This window comes from Chelonoidis abingdonii, chromosome 11 (genome assembly GCF_003597395.2).
Source record: "Chelonoidis abingdonii isolate Lonesome George chromosome 11, CheloAbing_2.0, whole genome shotgun sequence".
Taxonomy (NCBI): Eukaryota; Metazoa; Chordata; order Testudines; family Testudinidae; genus Chelonoidis; species Chelonoidis abingdonii.
Genome location: NC_133779.1, coordinates 35159530 through 35183899, shown reverse-complemented (window position 1 = coordinate 35183899; position 24370 = coordinate 35159530). Strand labels below are relative to the sequence as shown.

Here is a 24370-nt window from a genome sequence, read left to right as displayed (position 1 = left end):
ACATCAACTAAATATAATCCAGGGAATTTTGAAGGGTGTATGTGTGTGTTTCAAAACATTGTTTTTGTTTCTAGAAACTGTCATGGCATCAGTGGGCAGAACAAAGTGTCATCATCTGCTTTATAGCGTTAACCGAGCTTCCTCATTCCTCCAGTTGGTAATTATTGGATGTACCCAGCACAATGTACCAAGTGTCTCCCTTATGATCCTTTCTCTTACAAGTTGGTGCCCTCCACTTGACTAGCAAGGGCATAAACTGGTTGGTGAGTGAGTGGTGGGTTGTGTGTGATCTGAACTCTTTAAAATCTTACCTCACGTAGATATATTTGGAGAAGTTCCCATGATTCTTTAACCCCAGACCTGCATACCCACTCCCTTCTTATTCCTTTGACTTACTCCCTATTGCAGTAATCAGTGTAAGATGTAGACTCTCCACTTCTGAACATCTTCCCCCACGCACAGCCCTTCCATTCCTTTTAAATGGCAGGAGAAGACCTTGACTGTTCTGATACCCACCCTGCTCCATAAGGAAAGTAGTGGAAGACCTCTGACTCGGTGTGTTTAAAAGAAGGCTGGACAAAACTATAGGAAACATACTGCCGGGAGCAGCCCACCACTGGCAGGGGATGGACTAGATGTGACCAAACGAGTCTCTTCTGTCTCTGATTCCTAGGGGCCAGGGGTGAAAACAGGTTTTGAACAGTGGTGCTCATCCCCCTCTCTGGTGATGGGGAGCTGGAGGAGCTAGACAGGGTGTACACTACGCCCCCCGTCATTTGTAAATGACGCTTGTAGCTATCTCGGGAATATTTTTAATTGTTAAATCTTTATCTAAAAGGATACACCGTGCGAGGTTTATTCCCTACTTTTTATAATTGAGCATCTCTGGGTCTCTTTCCTCCTGTCTTTTGATTTGCCCTTGTCTTGTGAGTTTCACAGCCCTTCAGGGAAATCACCTGTCTTGTGCTGGTTCAGGGCATGCAACTTTATCACCTTGTGTCAATACTTGCTGTACAAAACATTCCACCTCTGCTGCTACAGGAATGCTGGGTGGGGGATGAGGAGTTTGGCTTTGTGTTCCTGCCCTGATCTTGATCTTGCTTCAGGGACCTGGGAGCAGGGGCATATTTGAGTAGATCTTCCAGCCCTGCTGGGATGGGGTAAAGAAAAGCAACCAATGAGTGTGAATTTTACAGTCCTGCTCACTCCTCTTTCCCGTCTGCTGACCTGAGCAATGCTGATGATTCTGCGTCTGCTCCCTTGAATCGACCTTTTCCCAGACTGAAGGGTTCACCTGCCTCATAATGGTGTCTATCAGGTCCCAGCAACTGACAAAGAATGGTCAATTGCTGGACCTTCCAACCTCTGTTGGCTTCTCTCTGCTGCTCAGAATCTCAGTCTATGACCTATTCTTTTGCTGTCGTTGTTCCATTTCAAAATTATATGAAGAAAATAGGAAGGGCAGAAAATGTGAACCGAGTGTAAGGCTTCTGTTCAGCCAGCCCTCGGGGGATCCATTTGGGACAGCTAGATCTCTGGGCATCAGAGAGAGCCTAAAGTCTTGGGTACTGCATTTCATTTGGCCTCTCTCCCATACTGCATAGAGCAGCGGTTCTCAACCCGTGGGCTGCATGTGGCCGAATTAGCACATGCGCAGGTTCTGGTTACCGGCTGCCTGACTGTTCAGCGCCACAGGGTCCGGGCTGCTGGGCAGGGCATGGTGGGGTCAGGGTCATGGCCAGCCCCACATGGCAAGGTCTGGGGCTGCTGGCCCAGCTGGCTCCATGTGGCGGGGTAGGCGTCGGGGCTGCCAGCCTGCCACGGGGTCGGGGTCCGGGCTGCTGTCCGGACACCCAGCGCCACTTTGTGGAGGGGTTGCTGCTGGGCCCTGCACTGCAGGATCTGAGGTCCCTGCTGCTGGGCCCCCCACCCAGGGCTCCACTCCTGGCCCCACTTTATGAAGGGGTCTCTGGGCAGGAGGCGCTGGGCATAGGGGTCTGTGGGGAGGAATCGGGGGGGCACACTGTGGTTCTCAACCTGAGGCCCAAGTGCGGCCCACAACGGTAAATAGGTTGAGAACCACTGGCATAGAGGATAGACAGAAGCCAACATCCACTACATCTTTGGTCAGTATCTTAAGAGACTCAGCAGTTCCCTGTTCCATCTTTGACTTCTCTTTCTCAGCAGAGATTGCTGTCATGTCTGTTCCGTATCAGATGTTGGTTGATCTGATGTAGATGCCTCCAAGCATCAGTGACCACCACCCTTGCAGTTCAGCTCAGTGAAACCAGAGTGTAAAGGGATCATGTGTAGATACTTTTCTCTGTCTCCCCCACAAGCAAAGAGATAAAACTCTGGCCAAGATTGTGCTACCCTTCTCCCTGTCACTTCCGAGGTGGGAGAAACCTTCTTCTTGCTAGACTTTGCAGAGTCTATCCGGGTAGTCTGGCTGGAAAGGCAATGTGGTGCTTATAAATTTGGTTTCAAGTTAGACTCTGAGTTAAGGCTGTTGTATCTTCAGAAGCTGGTTTTCTTCTTAAGTCTATCACAGCTCGATTTGGGCAGACGGGAATTAGTGGCTCGCTTCCCAGCATGCAGCCTGATTTGTTTCCTTCCTTGGGAAGGAGTAGCTCTTTACCGTATGTTCCCTCCTCCCTCCCTTAAGGAAGCCTCCCAGTTTAATTCGAGTCAGGGAGGTAGCCTCTGTCTCATTCTTCCCACCCAGGAGGTATACCAGTAGGATTCCTTGAATGTTAAAAGGAGAATTCATTTAATCTGTGAGTGAGGAAAAACTCTCTGATCTTGGAGGCTTTTAGAACATCCAGAATCACTGTGGTGAACGGTCCATTTTATATGGCATGCAGTGCCTTCCTGAACACAATGGGAGCTTACCTCACTGGGGCTATTGCAGCTTCTTGGGCAGAAAATCTGAGTGGGTGGATGGGTAGGGAGGAGACTTGGGAATGGGACTGCGTAGAGCTAGTCACACCTGTCTCCAATGCAGTAACTAATAATAAAGGAGAGGTTTCTAATTGTACAGGTGCAGCCTGCATGGGCGGTGTTATGGGTTTCGTATGAGGGCTGTTTGGCTGTAATGATTGCAGGACGATTGTCTTATCTGTTCTGATTTGGCGAGTGTGAGAGGCGCAGGAAAGGCAGCCTGGCTGCTGGAAATGTGCATCTTAGTTCTGCCAATCCAGAGACCCATCCTAGGTTGCCCATTGTGGTGGGGAAATGGAAGGCAGAGATTTATGTTTTCCCTGCTTTGGAGAGAAACCTTTAGTCTCGCTAGTAAGGAATGTCTTCATTTTTCTTTCTAGTTTAGTAGTTGCCCTGTGGAAGTGTGTGCTGGGGTTCTGAGCTGTGTCCGTGCAAAAAGCCCCCTTCAAAAGGCTGCAAAAAGACAAGCTCCATTTGTTTGCTGCCAGCAAGTAGATCGGGGAGGACATCTCCATGGAGACGCCCCAGTCTGGGTGGGGGGACAGGTAGAATGTTTTTCAGGTAAATGACTTGACTCTGTTTGGAGCATGATGGGCTTGGTCAGAGCCCTTTCCTAGGTGTGTGTACTCACCACCTGTCAATATCCCAGGCATGTTGCTTCCATCATCTTCACTATTTTTGGCTTTTCTCTGTGAGAGTGGAAGCAAAGTAAATAGGGAAAAGCTTGATTACATTAGATGACAATTGCTCAGAACAGAGTCTGGAGAGTCTGGTGAAATTTCCCTTCGTGATCTGGACCAACATGATTTACACGTACACAGGAATCTCACCTGACAAGTGTCATTTCCAGTTAAGAGTCATGGTTGGTGGACTGGACAGCAGAAGCATGAGCCACTCTCCCAGTATTTGGAATGTCTGTGGGTTAAGTAAAACAACTCCTGTCTGACTAGTGTTTGCAGCCTTCTTCCGAACCACAGCTTCCCTTCCTCAAAAAAGAACCTCGCTTCCACTTACTGAAGCCAGGTCCAAGTGCAGGCTTCTCCTTTGTCAGCTTCACTGAACTATTGTATTTTTTGCCTTGTAAGGATTTATCCTGCAGCTGTTGATCAGCACTGTATCCTTTTGGTACAGAGGTGCTGTTTGCTCTCGAAGCATTTCTCCCCCGGAGAGATCTGTGCCGCCCTCTGCAGCTATGAATGGCCTGATGATGTTTCAAAATTGTAAATATCAAGGAAAGAAGGAGATGCATCTTCTGCTTCTAGTGCTTTGCTGTTGTTGATCCTGGTTGTCCTCTGATCACAAACCTGTAGTCCCCAGATTCCTGATCTATTCCCCTGCAAGCTGATACTAAGAACCATTTGAACTGTGCAGTATCCAGTTTCCCTTCTCTTTCCTGCTAGCCCTGGTTCTGAGGTCTGGGGATTCTTTGGAACACTGAAGGTCTCTTCACCCTTCCACCCCGTTACAATCATTCCTCCTCTTTTTGCTAAGCATCCCAGGGCACAATTCCCTCTGGAGCCTAGCACTGCTAAATCATCTAAAGCAGTGGTTCTCAGAATTATTTGATTGGGCCCCCTTTTTTGTGTCTGAAGGCAGAGTGGAGAGCAGCAGCAGCTACTGGCTGGGTGCCCAGCTCTGAAGGCGGCACCATGCCAGCACAGCTCAGAAGTAAAGGTGGCAATGTGAAAAGTGATATTTGCCAAGATTACTCTTCACAGCAGACTTAGCTCCCCATTGCCACCTACTTCTGTTCTGCTTCTGCCACCCCGGGGCCAACAGCTAGAGCCCCACTGTCTGCTGGTGAGGGATTAGGGGTGGAGAGGAGGAGAGCCCCAGGATTAGGAGTGGAGAGGAGGAGAGCCCCAGCCTGGGTGGCGGGGCTCCAGCTCTCCCCTTTATCTCTGCCTCATGGGTGTGCATGGCCCTTCTGCAGGAGCCCCAGCCAGCTGGGGCTGACAGCCAGAGCTCTTAACAAAAAACAGACAAACAAATCACAGCTCATGCCTCCCTTGACACATTCCTGGGCCTCCCTTGGGAGGGCTGTCCCATCCTTTGAGAACCACTGAATAAAGAAATCACTTGACTGCCTTTGCCACTTAGGCAAGGGGTATTGTCTGCTCAGTGTTTTCCACTGCCATCGGCTCATACAATCAGAGTGGCATTGGGAGGAAAATGTTCCTTCTGTTTGGACTGCAGGGAAGACTGTTATTTTTGCTGGATTTAATACACTTTTTGCAAGGTCCTTCTGTCTGGACTAAGGTGAACAAATAGCAAGTGTGAAAAATCAGATCAGGGAGTGCGTGTGTGGCAGAGGGGTGGGATGGGAGAATAGGCGCCTGTATCAGACAAAGCCCCAAATATTGAGACTGCCCCTATAAAATCAGGGCATCTAGTCACCCTAGTCTGGACAAGCAAATGGGAGCTTTCTCTTTTACTCAAACACCTCACCTTTTCATCCACCTTGACATGGGCTCTGCAGACACCTTGGTAAATGGATTTACGTTTTGCTGTAGCTTCTTACAGATCTTGGTGTCCTTTGCTTAGAAACTGAGTTTGGTTTCGTTTTTGTTTTTTTCACTTCCTACAGCAGTGCTTGTTGGTGAATCTCCCAGTTAGTGTGGCAAGGGGTTGTGGTCTAGAGATTTAGAGAAGGGCTCTGTCAAGAGGCCTCTGTTCTATGCCCAGTTATCCTGATTTGCTGTGTAGTCTTTAGTTAGTAATTTATGTGTGGCTCTGTGCCTCAGTTTCCCACCTGTAAGATGGGGCTAATACCTACCTCAAAACAGAGCTGTGCAGCTTGTTAAGAACTCTTTGAGAGTCTTGAATGAAAGACGAATAGAAGCACAAAATATTATTTGTGTCTTCTAAGGCAAAAATATGCAAGGGAAACCTTCATGGGGGATTATTTTTTCCCCTCTGAGGAAGTGAAAGAACAGAACGTAAGCACGGGCCCTTTCTAACCTGAATGCAGAAGGTTTTTCATTTTAATTTCAAATCTGACAAATGGTGGACCCCTCAGTGAATGTAGCCCTTTGCAGAACTGCCACCCCTGGCGCCTCAAAGGGAGGTTAACGGGGTTGTGCACTTTTTTTCTCTGTTTTCTGATGTGTTAAGAAGCCTAGAAAAATATGCATGCAAGGTCTGGTCTTCCCCTTATTTTGCTGGAGGACTCACTGGAGATCTATGATGTGGATAGGGAGCGCTCCCAGTGCCCTGCATTGAGGAGCTCAGAAGGGGGACTAAGATCCTGTACCCTCCATCTTCCCCCAGTGCTTACGTTTTACATGGGTATTCATTTTAAAAGCTTCTTATTTTTATTATCTGAATCAAAACCACTTCCCTCTCAATCAGGCTTTGCTCCTAATGGCGTTGCCTTCCTACTTTACTGGTGAGCCTGTGGAGACTTCGTGTTTTTTTTCTTTTTTACATAAGAAATGCAAAAGAGAAGTTTCTAAAAAACCGCAAACCTTCCAGACCCCCTTTACGTTAGAAACATGCACAAAAAGAGGCACGAGCACAATTTCTCACCCTCTCCCCTTTGTTTGCCGGTCCTTTGAAAACTTTTTGTTTTGTTTTTGCTCAAAAATCTCTGATCACCCGTGACCCTTTATATTTTAATATTTCTTTGTGTACTGTGCATCTCAGCGGATCCTGCCCCAAGGAGCATCTGTGTTTGTACAGGGCCTTGCGTGCTTACACGACTCTAAATATTTATTAAAGCAAACCTGTTAGAGGCCATCAAAAGGCTACTATATATTTTTTTCTGTTACGCAACCTCCTGTTACCATACTGTGCTGCTTAATATAGTGGGACTGGAATTTTACTGACTGTTCAGTGATCATGAGCACACATTTCACTGTCACAAAATAATACTCTGTCCTAGGCTATGCAAGCGACTGCAAAGCTGTAGCTCTTCTCTGTATGTCACCTGCTTTGCAGGTGCAACCTGAAATGTCCTACAGGTTTGGCATCTAAACAACATGAGAAGGGATAAACCGCAGCCTGGACCTAACCACCAGGAGAGAATCCTTCTGTACTTCTCCTTCTGGTCTGTTTGCTGCTGAGGTTCCTCTTTGCTGTAATCAGGAACCCTGATGGTCCAAAGTGAGGTGGAAGCAGCATTGTATCCTGCTTAATATTTAAACAAACCTTGATTAAATCTTGCACCCGCCCTTCCCCAACAGCTGACTTGAAACAGTTGATTGTTGTAATTTCGGAAGCTGCATTGTGGCTTCTCCAAGGCTGGGAAAATGCGGTTTGTCGGGTGATCTGAATGACCAAAACTGCAGCCACACGGGAAAGTTTAAACGTGCATTTGAAGACGCTGCTGCGATATTAGAAGGTTTTGTCCTGCACCCTGTAATGGAACCTTGAAGCAGCATTACTAGGGATGGCAATGCTGTTCATTTAGGCCAACCTCCTTGCACACACACGGTGCTCCGTGCATCCCTCCATTCTAATCCCACGAGCTCCCTTCTATTGCAGGGGCTCAGTGCTACCCTTGCCCTCATTTCAGGGGCTCTGTGTGCCCCTCATTCTCCCACCATGCCAGGAACTCTGCACACTTATTCTAGGAGTTTATGTGCTTCTCTTCCCTTGGCTCCAGAATCCTGTGCCCCGTTACTTCCTTCGTCCACCCTGATTGTTTCTCTTTTGTCAGGGAGACAAGGTATTTACATTGTTGACAGGTTACATTCTGTTGGGCGAAGGGGCAGAGATGAATTAGAGGTATTAACTGGAAGGTGTTAACAGATGCCACCAACCTGTCCCTTAATCTAAAGACCATTGGGGCTTGAAGCTGTTGCTCAGCTAACTGGATGGTGGGGGTTCTGCTTGTTCCCCAAAATCAATGGGGTCATGACCATTACCAGGAACATTGCAGCCAGTCAGTTTCAACTTTCAGGGAGTGTTCGAAAGCTATCACTTTGCATTCAAGCGCAATCAAAAAAAAGAAAAGAAAATAAACCCATGAGAGATTCTCATGGAAGCACTGACTCTAACCACCAGCGTTTGCAGCTTCAAGGAACCACATTTCTTTGTGGTGTTTAGCATCAGGCAGCTGTAAGGGACTCAGGCCACTAACTGCCACTGAGGTTCAGTGCGTATAAGGGGTGCAGGATCAGACCCATAAGGGTTACAACATCCTAAACCTTGTCAAGTTGGGTGCTTTTGGGGTCTGCGTCATTCTGGAGTGGAAGAGCACAGTCAGAGCTGCAATGGAATTGCTCCTAATGTGACTGACACGTCCCTCCCTTGTTCACTGTGTCTCTACAGCTGGTCAGCGAGAAGGTCGGTGGAGCTGAAGGGACCAAGCTTGATGATGACTTCAAAGAAATGGAAAAGGTGAGTAGGGTAACAGATGGCTCTGTGTGCCTCTCCGCGTGTTTCCGAGGTGGGTACTGATTGGATTACACTGCTGTTGGATCATCTTCTCCCTGCAGAAAGTGGACGTTACCAGCAAGGCGGTCGCAGAAGTATTAACCAGAACTACAGAATACCTGCAACCCAACCCAGGTAAGCGCCCATGGCCAGCCCTGCTCTGCCAGGATCCTGCAAGTGCTCCTCCCATTGCACAAGGGGAGAGAGGCCATTTCACGCAGAAAGCTCAGAAATGCCAGCCTAGTTGGCTTTGGGGTGACCCCTTCCCAGTAGGCTACTGGGTTACAAGCATTGCTGGCCTCTACTGGAAATATGCTGACCCGGATTTTGTGACAGCCGTGTCCTCCCCTTCCGTGAGCTCATTCAGGCTTTGGGGCCCATGTGAACCTGAGTTTAAATCTTGTTGCCACCTTGTGTAACATCTCTAGACTGCCACAGCTGGCGCTTGGCAATTATGCCCCTGTCCATCCTCCATTCATTCAACGGAAGCCTGCGTCCTTGTAATGTTTTCTCTGAGCCCAGAACATCAAATTGACTGTCAAATAGTCACCCATGTCCTTTGGGTTCGAGATGCAATAGACAGGCTACTGACTCGGGGGTGTTTAGGAATGGAGTTGTCTTCTGTGAGGTGGGAGGCGAGTACGTCGCGGTCATTCCTGGAGCCTGACTACCTTCCTGCTAAAGTTCAGTCAGTCTCATTGACTCCAGCACACTAGGGTTTAACTAGAAATGCAGGAGGGCCGGTGAACTTCTCTTTAGACCTTGCTGGCAAGCTCTGAACTATTTTCTGCTTGCTATCTTGGAAGGGGCCGTTCTTTAGAGCCAGTGATATTTCTGGGAGGCTAAGACAATAAGCTTTCTTGGCTAGTGGAGTAACTTAAAAAAACAAAACAAAAAAAACTGGCAAACAGTCACTGCTTGCTGGCAAGTCCACTAATTGCAAACACAGATGGGGCTGTCTCTTTGTGCCAGCTTCCAGAGCCAAGCTAACGATGCTCAACACCATGTCGAAGATCCGAGGGCAGGTGAAAAACCCCGGCTATCCACAGTCGGAAGGGCTCCTGGGGGAGAGCATGATCCGGTATGGAAAGGAGCTGGGTGACGAATCCAATTTCGGTGAGTGCTCCCTGAAGTGTTCCTTTGGGCTGGCCAGCCCCTAAGTGGGCTGATAAGAAGTAAATTCCTGTTCCTGAGTTTCCTTAAATCTTACTGTAAATCACTGACCTGTTTGCATGAGTCAAGTGGAGGAAAAAAAGGAAACTGACCTTTCCTAATATGCAGATAGGGAAATGACATTTCACTGGGGTCAGGAGTGAGATTAGGGGATGCCAAAAGCTCCTCTTAAAGAAGTGGTGTATGCAAACTGAGCTCCTGATATGCCTTGTTGGACCCTTAACCCTGCCCCCAGCCATCTTTCTGCTACTTTAATCTGCTTTTCAGGTGTCTTCTCAATTCCTAGCCACAGCCTAGCCTTGGTCAGTGCTGTGGAGTGGCTGCATCTACAGAAAAGTGAGCTGGAGTCTAGACTGTCTCGCAGCCGACAGTTCTATGGATGATCTGAGCTTTGGCCCTGACCTTGCACGGAGTTGAGCACCTTCCAGGAAACACTGAGCACCCTCTGCTCCCAACACCTCATGGGACGTGCTCAGCGCTGTGCAGGATCAGACCAAGTCTATATTTCTAGGGCTCCCAGGTGCGCTGGATGTGTCAGATAAGAGCATCAAATCCTTATTAATAGTACTGATATAACTCACCGTAGCGACTTCTGCAGCTCCCAGCGTTGCAATGAGTGCCTTGCATTGTCACAATCCTCTCCACACCCTATAAGCAGTATCCCCATTTTACAAGAGGGGCACAGAGCATTTAACTGGTTTGCCCAGGCTCAGGGCGTCTGGCAGAGCAGGGACTAGAACCCAGAACTTCGAAGTCCCAGGCAACTGCCTCATCTGCTAAACCACCTTTGGTTTTTAAAACCTCAGGGAAAACTCTGCATCTAGGAGAAGCCACCTTCCGACTCAAACTGAGCAAATTTGACATGGAAAGTAGCAAGGGAAGAGATCAAGAGACCCACAATGCAATTTTAACTGCAACTGGACTCTGAGGGCGCCACAGCCAAAAATCTTCCCGTGTGGCACTGCCTCATTCCCACAAAGCAAACCATGTGTGACTTGTGGGGATGTGGGAGTGGAGAAATGAAGCCATTTGATGACAGCAGTATTAATCCACCAAAACATTTGCAGCTTTCCCATGTGGCTGGATTCGGGACAGCTTACAGCTGTGTGATCACATCATAATGTGGGGCATAACGTTCCCTGATCTGGGAGATTAAACAGTTAGGTTTTCTGGGGGAGTGGCTGTACTCCAGTGATTCCCTGGCTAGGTTTCTCCTTGGCTGGAGAAGATGACATTGCTGCAATGCAGGATCTGAAAAGTAGTAGGGGGAAATAAGTTTTAAGAGGATCCTACAAAACATGGCTACCTTAAACAGCCTCTCCTTTATAGGGACATCATCAGGCTTAAAAGTGTATGTTTTAGTAACGCAGCCTTCCCTGTGTTATGGTATCTCGGGTTATTAACACTGAAAGAACTTTTTAAAAGTTGACTTTTTGCACGTTTTTGTTTCGCTGGGGCAGTGAAAATAGATTCACATTCTCTTGCCCTAGCCCAGTGCTGAAATGCGTGGGTTGCAAACACTGCAGGAGATACTTTATTAATTCATAAATGTTTCCATTGGAATTTAAAAAAATAAATCACAGAAGCATTTCTGTTCATCTTACATTATTAGCTTGTCAGAATTTAGACACCCTGGCAGGGGAAGGGCCATAGGAAAAACTGAAAATAGAAGGGTTTTGTGCAAACACATTTTTCTTCATTTTTTCATTCATTCTTAGATAGTTAACTCAGATCCATTACTGTTAGGTTCAATTTACACCCAAAATTAAAGATCCTATAAAATATCGTGGGTTGCCGCCAACATCCGGGGAAGTTTTATTTTAAAAATGGATCAAAATGCCCTGAGATTAATCCTAAGACTTAACTGGGTGCACTATAGCATTTTTCCCTTCCTGTAGCACCTTGCGTCAGAGAGTTCCAACCATTTTCTATAGACACTCCTTCAGGTGAGGAACATGGGGCACAGAAAAGTGAAATGAGTTGCCAGAGATCACATCATCTGTCTCAGAACTGGAAATGGAAGCTAGGAGTCCCAATTCCACACCAGCTGCTCTAACCACTAGATCGTGCTCCCTGCCTGCCATGCTGCTCCAGTTGATCCCAATGAGAACTTATGGGTGTCTGATACATGACTGGGACTTGTGCATGCTGAGTGTCTCAGCAGAGCGGCTCTGCATGCAGCTGCCACAGACTCTGGCTTTAACTGGCTGGCTCTCTTTTTTTCCCTCTATCACCCTCTCTCTTTTTCCTCTCTTCTCTCACTTGAAGGTGACGCACTTCTTGATGCTGGTGAAGCTATGAAACGATTGGCTGAAGTGAAAGACTCGCTGGATATTGAAGTCAAACAGAACTTTATCGATCCTCTCCAGAACCTGTGTGACAAAGACCTGAAAGAGATCCAGGTAACTCAGAAGATTTTTCTCTTTCCCCCTTCTCTTTCAGACTCTGGCCTCTTCAGGTTTTTAGCACCTGATCTAATGACCGGTATTGCTGCAGGAGCTGAAGTAGTCTGCGCAGCATCTAGTTTTGTTACCCTGCGTTTTGCATGCCTTCTCCGTGTTTCCCTTGGCTCCACTAGCATTTTCTTCTGGTGTGTTTAACATCCCCTGCCACCACCGCTGCTGTTCCTTAACCAGCCCATGATGGAGGGGGGGATGTTTCTTGCAACAGTTTCCAAATTTATTCACTCACACACTAAGCTACCTTCATAATATAGTTTAGATTTCCCGACTTATGTTGTGTAGCTGCAGATACTTGGATCATTTGCATTATGGATTCCTGAGACTGACAAACGGGAACGTTGCCTTGGGTGCATTGATCAGCTTTCAGTTCCAGTGTCCCAATATCCTGAAACATAGATCTAGGGCTGCATGTCTCTTTCTTGCTCACCTACATATCATGAGAAGCCCAGAAACAACCCCACAAGGCTGCTTAATCATAGCAGTTGTCCCTGCTGAGGAGGTCTGCTCACAGCTAGCCAGCACCTTCCTCGCATTCACAAGAGACAAGGCTCTTAAACATCACAAGGTTTTGCAGTGGGAACTGTTGAAACCTATATCAAACCAGTTAAAATCTACTGAGAACAGGTTCTCGCTTACAATGTGTCCTATATGAACTGACTCCCGAACTAGCAATATAACACAGATTTACTGAGCACCATAAGCTTGTTAGGTGCCGTAGAGACAAAATTAAGACAGATGTGATCCTCGCTTGCTTTCAGTCTCAGAAGAGATGTTTTAAGCCCAGGGCTTATAACCAAAGTGTTGCGTCTAAAGACTCTTGACTGCCCGGCGGCGAACCGAAGGCAAGGGACCAGCTGTGCAGTTCTCCTTTCAAAGTGATTTATGGCAAGCAGACCCATGCTGAACTGCGGCAGTTTGGTTCCCCTCCAGTTTATGAACAGAAGGGGTGGGGAAATGTACCGTCTTGCCAACTTCTTTATGGCTTTTTCCAAACAATGAAAAAGAAACCATAGTCACAGCAATCATAAATCCTCTGCTGAACTGGATTCAAGTATTTCCCTCATCCCTCGCACTGCTCTTCATTCCTGACCAGCATCCCCTGCGGAGCATTGCGCACTGGGCCCTGTAGTCTGCGGGGAGCCTGTCTGAAGGTGATGCCAGCAATTGCCTATTCTGAGTGGTGGGAGGCTGGGTTGTTTGGTTTTTTTCTGTGTTCATTGGGAAAAGTTTGGGTGCCCCCCGCCCATGGTTTTAGTTTAACTGCTCAGAACCCTTCTCTCCAAAGCATCATCTTAAGAAGCTGGAGGGCAGGCGTCTGGACTTTGACTACAAGAAAAAACGTCAGGGGAAGATCCCAGATGAGGAGCTCCGCCAGGCCCTGGAGAAATTTGAAGAGTCCAAGGAAATAGCTGAGACTAGTATGCACAACCTTTTGGAGACTGACGTGAGTGTCCCCTAGAGGTCTCTGCTCTCTTCGCTCGTCTGTGTGCTGCTGGGATGCTGCCTGAGCTGCGGCACTCCTGTATGTGTGTCTGGGGCAGCAGGAGGCTGTGTGTTTTTATTGGGGGGGCAGGGGAGTGTGTCTGGTGCTTTAATGCTCATAAAAAATGACACCAAATCTTCTGTCATGCCTCTGCCAGTGGGCCCGTGTTGTGATCCTGCACCCCTCACCCTGATATTTCCATCATTCTGCCCCCACTCCCCAACAGCTTTGCAAATGCCCTTCAGTCCTGACCCCGTAGCCCCCTCCCTGCTGATGCAGTCCAGGGCTGAGACTGATAATTATATGAATGAGGCAGTGTGGAGACTCTTCTGTGAACATGTTTGGTCAGGACATGGCTGACCAGCTCATTCAGTCATGATGCAGAATGTCAGCTAAACCCGTGTCCTTTGAGGTGCCAAGCTACTGGCCGCTGTCTTGCTGAGCCTTAGCAAATGACTGAATTTAAAGGTCCCTAATTCTAAGACTTCTCGCTGCTTGTAAATTTCAAGCTGCTTTTTGCATGTTTCCCAGTGTGTTTAAGGACCCAGTGGAGCAATAGAAGCCTCCCGTAGTAGCGTGTGAAAGCCACTCATCGCAGTTTATGACCTTTTCAGATTGAGCAAGTGAGCCAACTCTCAGCCCTGGTGGATGCCCAGGTAGATTACCACAGACAAGCTGTGCAGATCCTGGATGAGCTCGCGGAGAAACTCAAACGCAGGTGAGCTTCCTAGGGCCCCTGTGGATCCTGCAGGAGGAGAGAAGCATGGTGGAAACTGTAACTTGGGAACTTGGGGCGAGAAAATATCTGGCTCCTTCCTCCACGGTTCATTCCCTGGCAGTAGAAGCTGTAGGAACTTTTGAGGGTAGCTTTATCAGTGCATCTCTTAGACTTCCATGGTGAGTGAGTGTGTCTGCATGAACGATTATCTACAAAAGGTACTTTCTGGCATCTGCTGTGAACCCTCTCTGCATACTCCGTGGGTTAAATAGTTTCTTGCTGCTTTTGGCCATCTGTGGATCCCAAATGCTCCCAATGAAATAGAAGATGCAAGTTGATACCTTCTTGAGCTGGGGTGGGGAGGGTAGGGAGGAAGGCTGGGGAGCAGGGCAGAGTGCACACCGAATCCTGTATTAATGTCAACCATTGCAGCTCCTAAGAGGCCGCTGGTGTTGGATGTAGGAGTTGTGGGCAGAATGCTGTTGGCATTTCTGATCCGATTCTGTTTCGACTCAGTAGACCCTGCCTCCTCCACTGATGAACAGGCTAATACCTTTGAATTAGCCCCTTCTGGCATCCCTTGCCATCTGACTGTCTGTCTGGCTCCGTGTCTGATTTATTACAGTAGCATCCAAAGGCCCTAATCTGGATCAGGGCCCCATTGTGCTACGTGCTGGCCCACGTGGTTGGACAGGGTCTCTGCCCTAAAGGCCTTGTGATCTATTTAAAGAAGGGACACAAGCAGACGGCAGAAAGCTGGCAAGAAGAAGAGTAACAGTAATAACAGAGTGGAGACAGCCACTAAAATAAAGCACAGTTCTGCAAAGCAGAGATGGTGGATCTCGGTAATTCCTTATTTTTCAGCAAACTCTTGCCCTATCCTCCGTATACATCTTGGTAAACTGTGCTGGAAACATATGACTTCCATATGTTGCCTGGAATGTTTTAGATGGAACCCTGGAGCACACTCCTGTAAATGGAATACAGATTAGTGTCTGGTGCGGAGGAGCAGGAGGAAATGCTTTCCCCAAGTGACTCTGCACTGGGGCTCGGAGGCATCCTGGCCTGGGCTGTGGAATCTTGACTGTGCCTGTTGGAAGCCAGAGGCTGTAGGATTAATATCAGCCAGCCATAAGGATCTTCGTACAAGCAGCTAATTCTGCAATCCGCCTGCTGTTACCAGCTTTTTCCTTTAACCCTCATGTAACTTTATTCACACTCCAGTCACATGTACCTCCTCTTCAAACGAGGTGTTAAAAGATTCTGTCTCTGTGTGTTGTTGAAATGTGTTTGGATTCCTAGGCATACTTGTTAGGCTGCTCTGCTGGAGGGACTGAGTCACAGAGAGACTGAAAGAACTAAGTACATGTAGTTTTGTCACACTAGAAGGCAGTGTGGTCTAGTGGTTAGAGCCCCCAGACAACGTCTCAGGAGACCTGGGTTCTATTCCTGGCTCTGCCGCCACCATGCTGCATTATCCTGGGCAAGGTCCCCCTGTCCTCCCCCTGTGCCTCAGTTTCCCCATCTGTAGAACGGAGTTAATGATACTGACCTCCTTTGTAAAGCACTTGGAGATCTGCAGATAGAATGTGCAAGATAAGGGCTGCGGGCCTGTGTTGAGCTGCCTGCTGGGGTTTCTTCCCCTAGCCATGTTCCCCAGAAATCCTGCAGAGTAGTGTGACTATTCTACCTTGTGTTTTGAGCTCCTCCTTCATGCATGAGAATTGACGGGTGCCAAGCAGTCTCTGGTTTAAATTAATATAAGCCCGAGATGGGAATATCCTGGAAAGTTAGAGAATGCAAACTACTGCAACAGGGGCCTCTGCTGGCCAAACAGTAATAATGCTCTGAAAGGAGATTTCCATTAAAGCAAGAGTGGTGGGAATTTGCCCTCGCTGCCTGAGAGAGGTAACTGGGGAACCTTATCCAGTGGGTAATGGGGGTGGGAGGGGGGTGTGGAACAGTCAGTCAGTCATGCTGTGGGACTCCATTGACAGATTTCATGCTGGTCACTCTGGGGAACTGGATTCCACAACCAATTTGATCTACCCAGGTGAGGCTGAGGTAGGAGCAAGGCAGAGGGGAACTGAATTCTGTGCAACTCATCTAGACGCACTTCCCCCAGCCAGTACACAGACTCTTGGTGAATCTTTGTGGTTAGAAGACACCTGCACACAAACCTCAGCCTCTCAGAACCCTTCGCTGTATCTGCTTGGGTGGAGAAGGTGGTTCTGTAACCTCTTCCCAAAGGAAGGGACCACTCTTTCTCAGACAACGATTCCACACGTGGCATCCTCCAAAAGTGCGTGGGATATGGAGTCTCATGAGTTTAACTTTCATCCCTGCTGCAAAATGACTGATGCCTTCTTCTACCCCAGGGGTTCTCAAACTGGGGGTCAGGACCCCTCAGGGGGTTGTGAGGTTATTACATGGATGGTCGTGAGCTATCAGCCCTGCTTTGCCTTCAGCGTTTATAATGGTGTTAAATATATTAAGTGTTTTTCATTTATAAGGCGGGGGTCGCACTCAGAGGCTTGGTATGTGAAAGGGGTCACCAGTGCAAAGTCTGAGAACCACTGTTCTGTCCTGTCTCTTCCAATAAGTCTCTCCTGGGATGGGACCTTTTCCTTCTCAGTATGAAATTCTGCAGCATGGTTCAAACCCTTTATTCCTTATGGAACTGCTAAATCAAGTGCTCGATGATATCAGTGTCTGAAGGATTGATTCCTAATGCCTTTTTTGAGTTAGTGCTGTACCCCTTGACCTGCCATGGCTGAGGTGTGGATGACACAAGCAGAACGTTCAGAGCTTCATGTGTTAATTTCTGTGAGCGATGTTGTCGAATCTCCCAGGCTCTGTGTAGGATGTAGACAAACCTGGATCTGAAATAGTGATAGTCACAGTCTGACTCTTCCATCTGCGTGGGCACAACTGTGGTAGGGAATATTCAGCTTTCATCCCACCTGACCAGGGAATGATGTGTGAATGGGACAGGAGAGATGGTTGTGTGTGTTAACCTCAGCAGTGTGCTAGGTGAGATGGTAAGGTCCCTGCTCGAAGAGTTTATCATACAAGGTGAGGCCCTAATGGGGTATTTCCTTTGAAATCCGGTGACGGCATCATTGTCTCTGGCAAGGCCCCTTACTATAGTTGGGGCCTGAGTCGGTTCCCACTGACCAATGGAAACACGGCTAGGGGAGCAGGATGAGTTGGCTGTTGCTGCTCGAGTCTCTCGCTGTACGCAGACGCAGCTTCGCTCTAACTTCACCCTGTCTCTGTTGCCTCCTCAGAATGAAGGAGGCCTCTTCACGCCCCAAGCGGGAGTACAAACCTAAACCCAGAGAGACGTACGATTTTGGAGACACCGACCAATCCAATGGAGGCTTTTCTTGCAACCCCACCCCCAAAGTCTCAGGTAAAGATGTCACAGGTGCGCTGTTTATGCTGTCACAGGTGCTTTGTAGGCACTGGCATAGCAAGCAGCACTGGGAATGGAGGGGATTCAGTCTGTCAGAGGAGACGAGAATGTTCCTGTGCCGGACATGCCACAGACAGCCCAGGAGGTGGCAGAAATGTTTAGAAGCAGGGGACCGTTGCTGTCATGGCCCACACATCCTCCCTATTCTTGGCTTTGGCACTGGTGCCAGTGGGACCATTTTCAGCCGGTGCTGGCTGGCTGCCTCTTTGTTCTGACTCTGGAACGGCCCACCTTACTTAGACCTGTGGTGTCATCAAATGGTGGTCTCGGAGTGGTGGCCAGGAGAAATTGTGTCATCCTTCCCCCCTGCACACTCCAGCCCCCGTAATTGACCTAACTCAGGATGTAGGATACCATATCCCTCCCCACTAACAGACCCCTTCCTTTTGGGCTGTACCCAGGGATTTTTTTTTTATAGATTGGTTTTAAGCATGTCTCTCTTTATTTGGAAGCAGCTTCCTCCTCTTTTCGATCCGACAAGCCATCCCGGACCCCCAGCAGGAGTATTTGTGAGTTCCCCCACACACACCCTGCATGCAGTGTGACCTCCCTCCCTCTGTCTCTCTCCCCCCTCGCTCCTGCTCTCACGTAAGCTGCCATTTCGAGCCACTAACACTTTGTCTGCCAAATAACTCAGCCTGGTTTTAGTCTGTCCACTAAAAACCTTTGAACTAATTCTGCCCTTGCTGACTCCTGCGCAGCCAATTGACTTGGATTGTAACCGAAGGAAAGATTTGGGCCCTTGTCTGTTTCATTTTTATGGACAAAATGCCTGGAGTTCCCCCCCCACACCTGGATGCAATGGAAGGAAACATCTATTTTGTGGCCTTTCTTTCCCCTCTTCTTCTGCCAGCGCGCCCACCCCATTTTGTCCATAGAAATATTTCTGGCCACAAAGGAAATCTTACATAAGTGTTTGAAAACAAGTTGCTGTTACATATGACCCATCCAGCAAATACGCTGTCTCCTTCTTTCACTCCTCCTGGAACTGTCGCAGTCACGCCAACGCAGCCAGAGGCCAGTTAGAAAGCAAGGAGCACTTGGGCATGCTGTGAAAGTTTTGTAGGATAAGGGAGAAGTGGGAGAACTGTGGGGGGCTCAGTGTGGATCTGTTGAGGGGTTTCTACAGTTACTTTCCTGGGTGATGGGAGGTCCAGGCAGAAAGTGGTGATATCGAGCAAGAGACAGAACAGGGAGAAGATCAGGTCTTGCATTTCCCTTTGGGGGAGGAAGGGTCAAACAGATCTGTTTGGGGAGGTGCTGGAGTGGTTCTGGAACTTGGGCACACAGTTCAGACAGGAGAGTAGGGATGGAGTGCCTCTGCTTTCGGAAGGGGTGGGCTCAGATACTGGGGGGAAAAAATGAGGGGGCTGGCGTTGAAATGTTGATGGCGAGTAGCTTTGCATGAGGGTTGTCAGTCCAGAGCCCCGTGTTGGGGAGGAGAGGACAGGGTACTGAGCACTCGGGAAGGGACTTTGTTGTGTGGCCTGACCCATGCTGTTCGCTTCAGTGTGTGGGGCTGAGCTGTTTTGCCTGTGGGAAACCTTTGCAGCTGGGAAATGCGGAGTGAATTTGGAAAGTCTCTCTTCTGAAAAATAAACCTGCTGCTGCCTGTGGTGTTTCCTGCCTTCTCTCCCAGTGTCGGGTTTTCCTGGCTTTTAATATCCAACTACCTGGAGTGGCCCCAGTCACCCCCTCCATTTAGAAAGTCCCCACTCAACACTTGGGAACTTCCAGCTGTTCAGTGAAGTGGAGTGACGGAGATGCTGTGTTCTCCTCTCTCGGATTCCATTTGCTGGGTTACTTGGGCCCTTGTAGTGCAGTGGGAGCCTGGGCCGGTGTATGGGACCCTACAACAACACATCTCACGCAGCCTGCTCCTGGAACGGGTCCTGAGGGTAAATGCTGGGCTCCAGGTGATGAGGCAAATGCTCCTGAGACACAGATTCTGAAAGCCTTCTTGTTCTTCCTCCTGACGTTAGCGAGTTTGGTCAAAACCCCCTTTGCGAAATGCCCCCGATTCCCATTCCTTGTGTATGGGGAAGGAGGGGCTTGTGGCTGAGCACATGACTGAAAATCAGGGGATCTAGGCTCTACTCCCAGCTCTGCCAAAAAAACGTTTGTGGCCTTGGGCAAGTCCCTGGTGCCTCAATCTCCCCATTTGCTGCTTCTGAAGACCCGATAAGAAGTGCTGCACAAATGTGAAGCCCCTCGAAGAGGCTGCTCCTCTGTGGGGCAGGAGAGGGGTGTGTCCATCCAAGCCAAACTGCCTAGGATGTGTATTTACCCTAGCAGAAGCGTGGGGAGGAAGAGGCTCTAGGAACTGAATAGGATGGTAGTAGGGACACATTTCACCTGTATTTGAAACTGCAATTTCCTGTGCCCTCCGTTTGTCTGTCGGTAGCTTCAGCACAGACACCAAGGACTGACTGGGCTGCAGAGACGAAACTCCCCTCTCACCCAGAGGAGGGCCTCTGCCTTGGAGTTGATGCATATAGATGGGGTGGAGCAGGGTAGAGGGGACACTTTAACTACTGTCATCCATGCTGGATCTGTTTGACTAAACCGAGGATTGTGCTCTCCGGGGCTATCCACCAGGGCACTAAAGTTCACCTTAAAATTGGTGGAAAATTGGTCTGTGGGAGAAGGGGAGGGGGTTTATCACAGAAACTGCTCCATGATCTGGCTTCACATGCCAAGATTTGAAGAGTCACTAGTGATGTTTGGGTGCCCCCCATGACACACCTTTAAGGAGCCTGATTTTCAGAGGGGCAAGTGCTTGGCACTTTCTGCAAATCAGGCCCCTTGATGGTGTTTCCAGGTGAGCACTGAACAACAGAGGCACCCGGAATCGCTAGTCCATCCTGGCAATCTGGGCCATAGGCTCCATATTCTCTCCATTACCATCCAGTATTGAGTCTAACTGGTCACCGACTAACAGATTAACTGACTGTTGGTTTCCCCATGGTGATCATTAAAACAGTAACACTCTCACTTCTGACTTGAAGGAAAACTGCCTCACTCCTCTCCCTTTCCCAGGGGGGATCCTTCTGGCTGGAGTTTAATCATCTTCATTGACTAGAGAAGAGCAGCAAGCTGGCTCAGGGGGCTGGAGGGACTAAGAATGGGTAGATTAGGAAGGCAGAGAAGCAGATGGGCTAAGGGAAATTGAGTCTACAGCTTGGTGTTAACTCCCTTCAAGGAGGGCGAAGTAACTTAGGGTGGTGCATGGGATGGCAGGTGGAAAAGGAAGACCTGGACTAGAAATTCCCTGCTATGCTGCGGAATAGCTACCAGGGGGAGGGTGGGAGCCCGTTGCTTGGCATTCTTAGAACTAAAACTGAGCAGGAGGGAACAGTCGGCCCTGGCAGGGAGGTGGGAGCCTAGCATGACTCTTGGATCGAACTTCTGCCCGAAAGTTTAGTGCTGCAGTGGACAGGAAACCCTGCAAAGGCGAATGGTCGTGAACAGATTGCTCTGGGGTAAAGGAGTCCTAGGGGGTGAGGCTGCCCGGGGAGGCTCCCTTGGTCTGTGCGCTAGGCTCACCTCGGCTCTGTCTGTCTCTTTCCAGCTCACCTAGACCAGCCCTGCTGCAAGGCGCTCTATGACTTTGAACCTGAAAACGACGGCGAGCTGGGCTTTAGGGAGGGTGACATCATCACATTGACCAATCAGATTGACGAAAACTGGTACGAGGGCATGATCAACGGCCAGTCCGGGTTCTTCCCGCTCAACTATGTGGAAGTGCTGGTCCCGCTACCTCAGTGAAACTGCATCTCCCCCACCCCCCGGCCCTTCCCCTTCCTCCTCCCCCACCAGATACAAACTCACGGCCGGGCGAGCCCTGCTCTTCTCCTGCATTCCATTTTGTAACTCAACACTAGGCTTCTTCTGCGGGGCGGGGCTGTGAGAACGGAATGGTGTTCGCTCTGCACGGGCGCTGGATCGGTGTACGGGTGGCAGCAGGGAACAAGCCCCAAGGGCTGGGCAGCCCCATTCAAGTTCTTCATTCTGGGCCTCGAACTAGGTACTTTCAACCCCACCAGGCTCCTTCCACTTTGTACAATAAGCCAAATTGAGCATCTCCTTGGGTGTCATTGTCTTTTTTGGGGAAAGCAGGTGAAGTGGGTCAGCCATGCTGGAGATCCTGTGAACGTGGGTGCACCGGGTGTCCTACCCGCGGGCAAGCACGAGGGGCCCCATGCAGGGCCGAGCACTGGGCAAGTCCAATGAGAACCGCCAGTGTGTGTTGGGAGGGGGAGAGAAAGGGGCCACGCAGCCTGTTCTAGGGGGGGTTCTAGACATCAAACAGCAAGAAAAATATCTTGCGCAGCTTCGCTTGGGTGGGGTTGGCTTCTACTGAACGCTACCAGCCCCCTCGCTCTCCTTGTAGGAAAAGGGCACATCGGTGACGGGTGAAGGTCAGACACTGACCCATCCTCCCTGTTTGGCCACAGTTCACACCTGTCCTAACACTGAAGCTGGGTGCTACAGGGGCTGTGATGGATCAAATTTCTCTATGCTGCTGAGGGAGGCAGAAGCATGGCTGCTTCATGGCCTGCTGCCTTTATGGGCTTCCCTTGCTCACCCATCCTGCTCCTGTGTAAGGACAGGGCTTAGATGAGGGATTATATGTCAGAGTAACACTACTAAGCAGCTTGAAAACACTAAATACGCCCTCCTTGTTGTCACCCCTCGCTTCCACCTCTTGCTTTCTGTGCACTCAGCTTTGTGTTGGGCTGTGTACCTCCTCCAGGGCCAGGGTCAGCCCATAGTGTCTCTGGCGTCTGCATTGTTCAATGGCCACCAACCTTGAGACTCCACCTCTGACCACAGAGAAGTGGTTTGAACTGGGAGAGATGAATTGGTTCTGCTGCTTCCCCGTGGAAGAAGCTGGTTTGGCCAGGAAGGACTGTACCAGTGGCTCTCGTATGGTGTGGGGCGTGGGATAATGCCATAGTCAAATTATGACTAAGGCACTATTGCCAGTAGATGAGAGGTCATGGGAAGGCAGCTACTTAGCCCGTAGCGCATGGGCACAAACCAACATGCCCTTATCGTCTCCTGCTCAAGTGGTTTTTCCATCCCATGAAAGCTCTAGAAATCCCAGTAAGGCTGAGGCCAAGGTGAAACTGCCTGGCGTGATCTAGTCTTTATGTGCCTTTCCCAGCTCCCTTCACCCCCTGGCTCTTTGGAACCTAGGAGCTGCTTGTCTTGGTGTGATGGGAGAAGGCCTTGCTGTATTCCTAGACTTTCTAACTCAGGGCCTGTTCTCTTATCTCCTGGAAAGGACATCCAGGGGGAAGCCGTGGGCGCTCCTCTTCTCATGCCCTTTCTTAGGACCTCCTTGCAATACTTCACTCCTGCCTGATGCCCAGCAGCTCTGTTCTAGCAGTGGTGGTGAGCCGCTCCCTGAGCAGGTGGCGAGAAGCAGCCGCTTGGCAGAGGGACTTGGTAGTTAGGCAGAACGTGAGGTGGTATCTGCTGGGGCCTGGCGTTGTCTGTTTAGGTGGAATCACGAGGGAACTCTCTTCTGCCTCTCAGTATGTAAATATGCTTCCATCACAGCACCTATCCTGTTGCTGGCAATGGGACAAAGCGCAACCCCTGAGGGGCATGAGGGGCATCGGTGGCTCCTGTAGCTGCCCCACTTCTCCCAGCTGCATCCAGGATAGATGGGCTTGAAGCTAAGAGAAGCTCTGGCTGGAGAGACTCCCTCTCACCCCTGGAGCTGCTCTGAGGTTTACTGCACTTTCTCTGAACCGCAGCACAAGGGAGATGCTGCTTCCAAGGGGAACTCACAGGGGGTGTCTAAAGCCACATCTTGCAGAACATACCTACCCCGCTTTCCTTAGCCCCACCTTTGCTGAGAGGGAGCTGAAGCACAAGGGACTGAAGCTGGTGACGGGTGCTCCCGTGGTGCCACTGTTGCAGCCTGGGCATTCTGTGCCCACAGCTCACATCACCCTCAAACCAGGGCTTGGTGTCTTCCTGCCCTTAGCAGGGCCTGGCACAGCACAGCTGTAACACTGGCCCCATGGCTTTCCTGCCATCAGCCCCAGAATTGCTTCAGAGTCTGTATTTTTTTAATAGCAAACAAATCTCTGCTGGCAGGTGGGGGGTTTTGGCCTGTCACTATGTAATCGTCTCATGCTGCAGTGCTTTCCTCTACCTTTTTCGCTAGCCAGATTCGGTGTCCTGTTACATATACAAACAGAACCTTTTTAACTTTTTTAACCATGCATGTTGATGTACGTTTATTACTCCCGTCAATATTGTCGCTGACCCAACTCCCAGCAGAGGCCAAGACTTGCAGGTGCTTTATTCAGAGCTGGCTCATACAGCTGCCCAGGCTCCCTGGTTGTGCAGCTGGTAGCCTTCAGGGGCCCAATCCTGCTTCCACTAAGCCAGCCGGAGTAGGGTCCAGCCTCAGGTTTGGAGCTGCTGGGCAGACTCAGTTCCCCCCATCTGTTATGGTGGATCTGCCCTAAGAGCTGATTAGTATTTTCTGAGGTTGTAGCTTCTAACTTTCTCCTTTGAAACCCGTGGCCTGGCCGCTTCGTGTCTTTGGTATGGTCCAGCGAACATTCAGTTGGATTAAAATAAGTCTTTGAGCTGGGACAATTTAATAGAACTTTTGTTATGGTTCCTCCTGGTTTTAGGGAGGAAAACCAACCCATCTTGACTTGTAATCTCTAAATAAAAGTATTAAATGTTTTCTTTCTAAAGCGTGGGCC

The 24370-nt window shown here is 49.3% G+C and overlaps 1 protein-coding gene across 3 annotated transcripts; it reads left to right on the top strand.

Annotated features, from left to right (window-relative positions):
- Window positions 1-8192: 8192 nt before the first annotated feature.
- On the top strand, window positions 8193-24361 carry SH3GL1 (SH3 domain containing GRB2 like 1, endophilin A2). Of its 3 annotated transcripts, none has more exons than XM_032774719.2 (10): window positions 8211-8283; window positions 8382-8454; window positions 9292-9435; window positions 11761-11894; window positions 13240-13398; window positions 14052-14155; window positions 17446-17570; window positions 18089-18142; window positions 21205-22567; window positions 22623-24361. In XM_032774719.2, exons 1-9 carry the CDS (start codon window positions 8275-8277, stop codon window positions 21399-21401), a joined length of 999 nt encoding a protein of 332 aa, XP_032630610.2. In that variant the 5' UTR covers window positions 8211-8274; the 3' UTR covers window positions 21402-22567; window positions 22623-24361. The 3 variants fall into 3 exon arrangements, with proteins under 3 accessions (XP_032630695.2, XP_032630610.2, XP_032630522.2); XM_032774631.2 differs by having other exon boundaries at window positions 18086-18142; XM_032774804.2 differs by lacking the exon at window positions 18089-18142 and having other exon boundaries at window positions 8193-8283.
- Window positions 24362-24370: the final 9 nt, after the last annotated feature.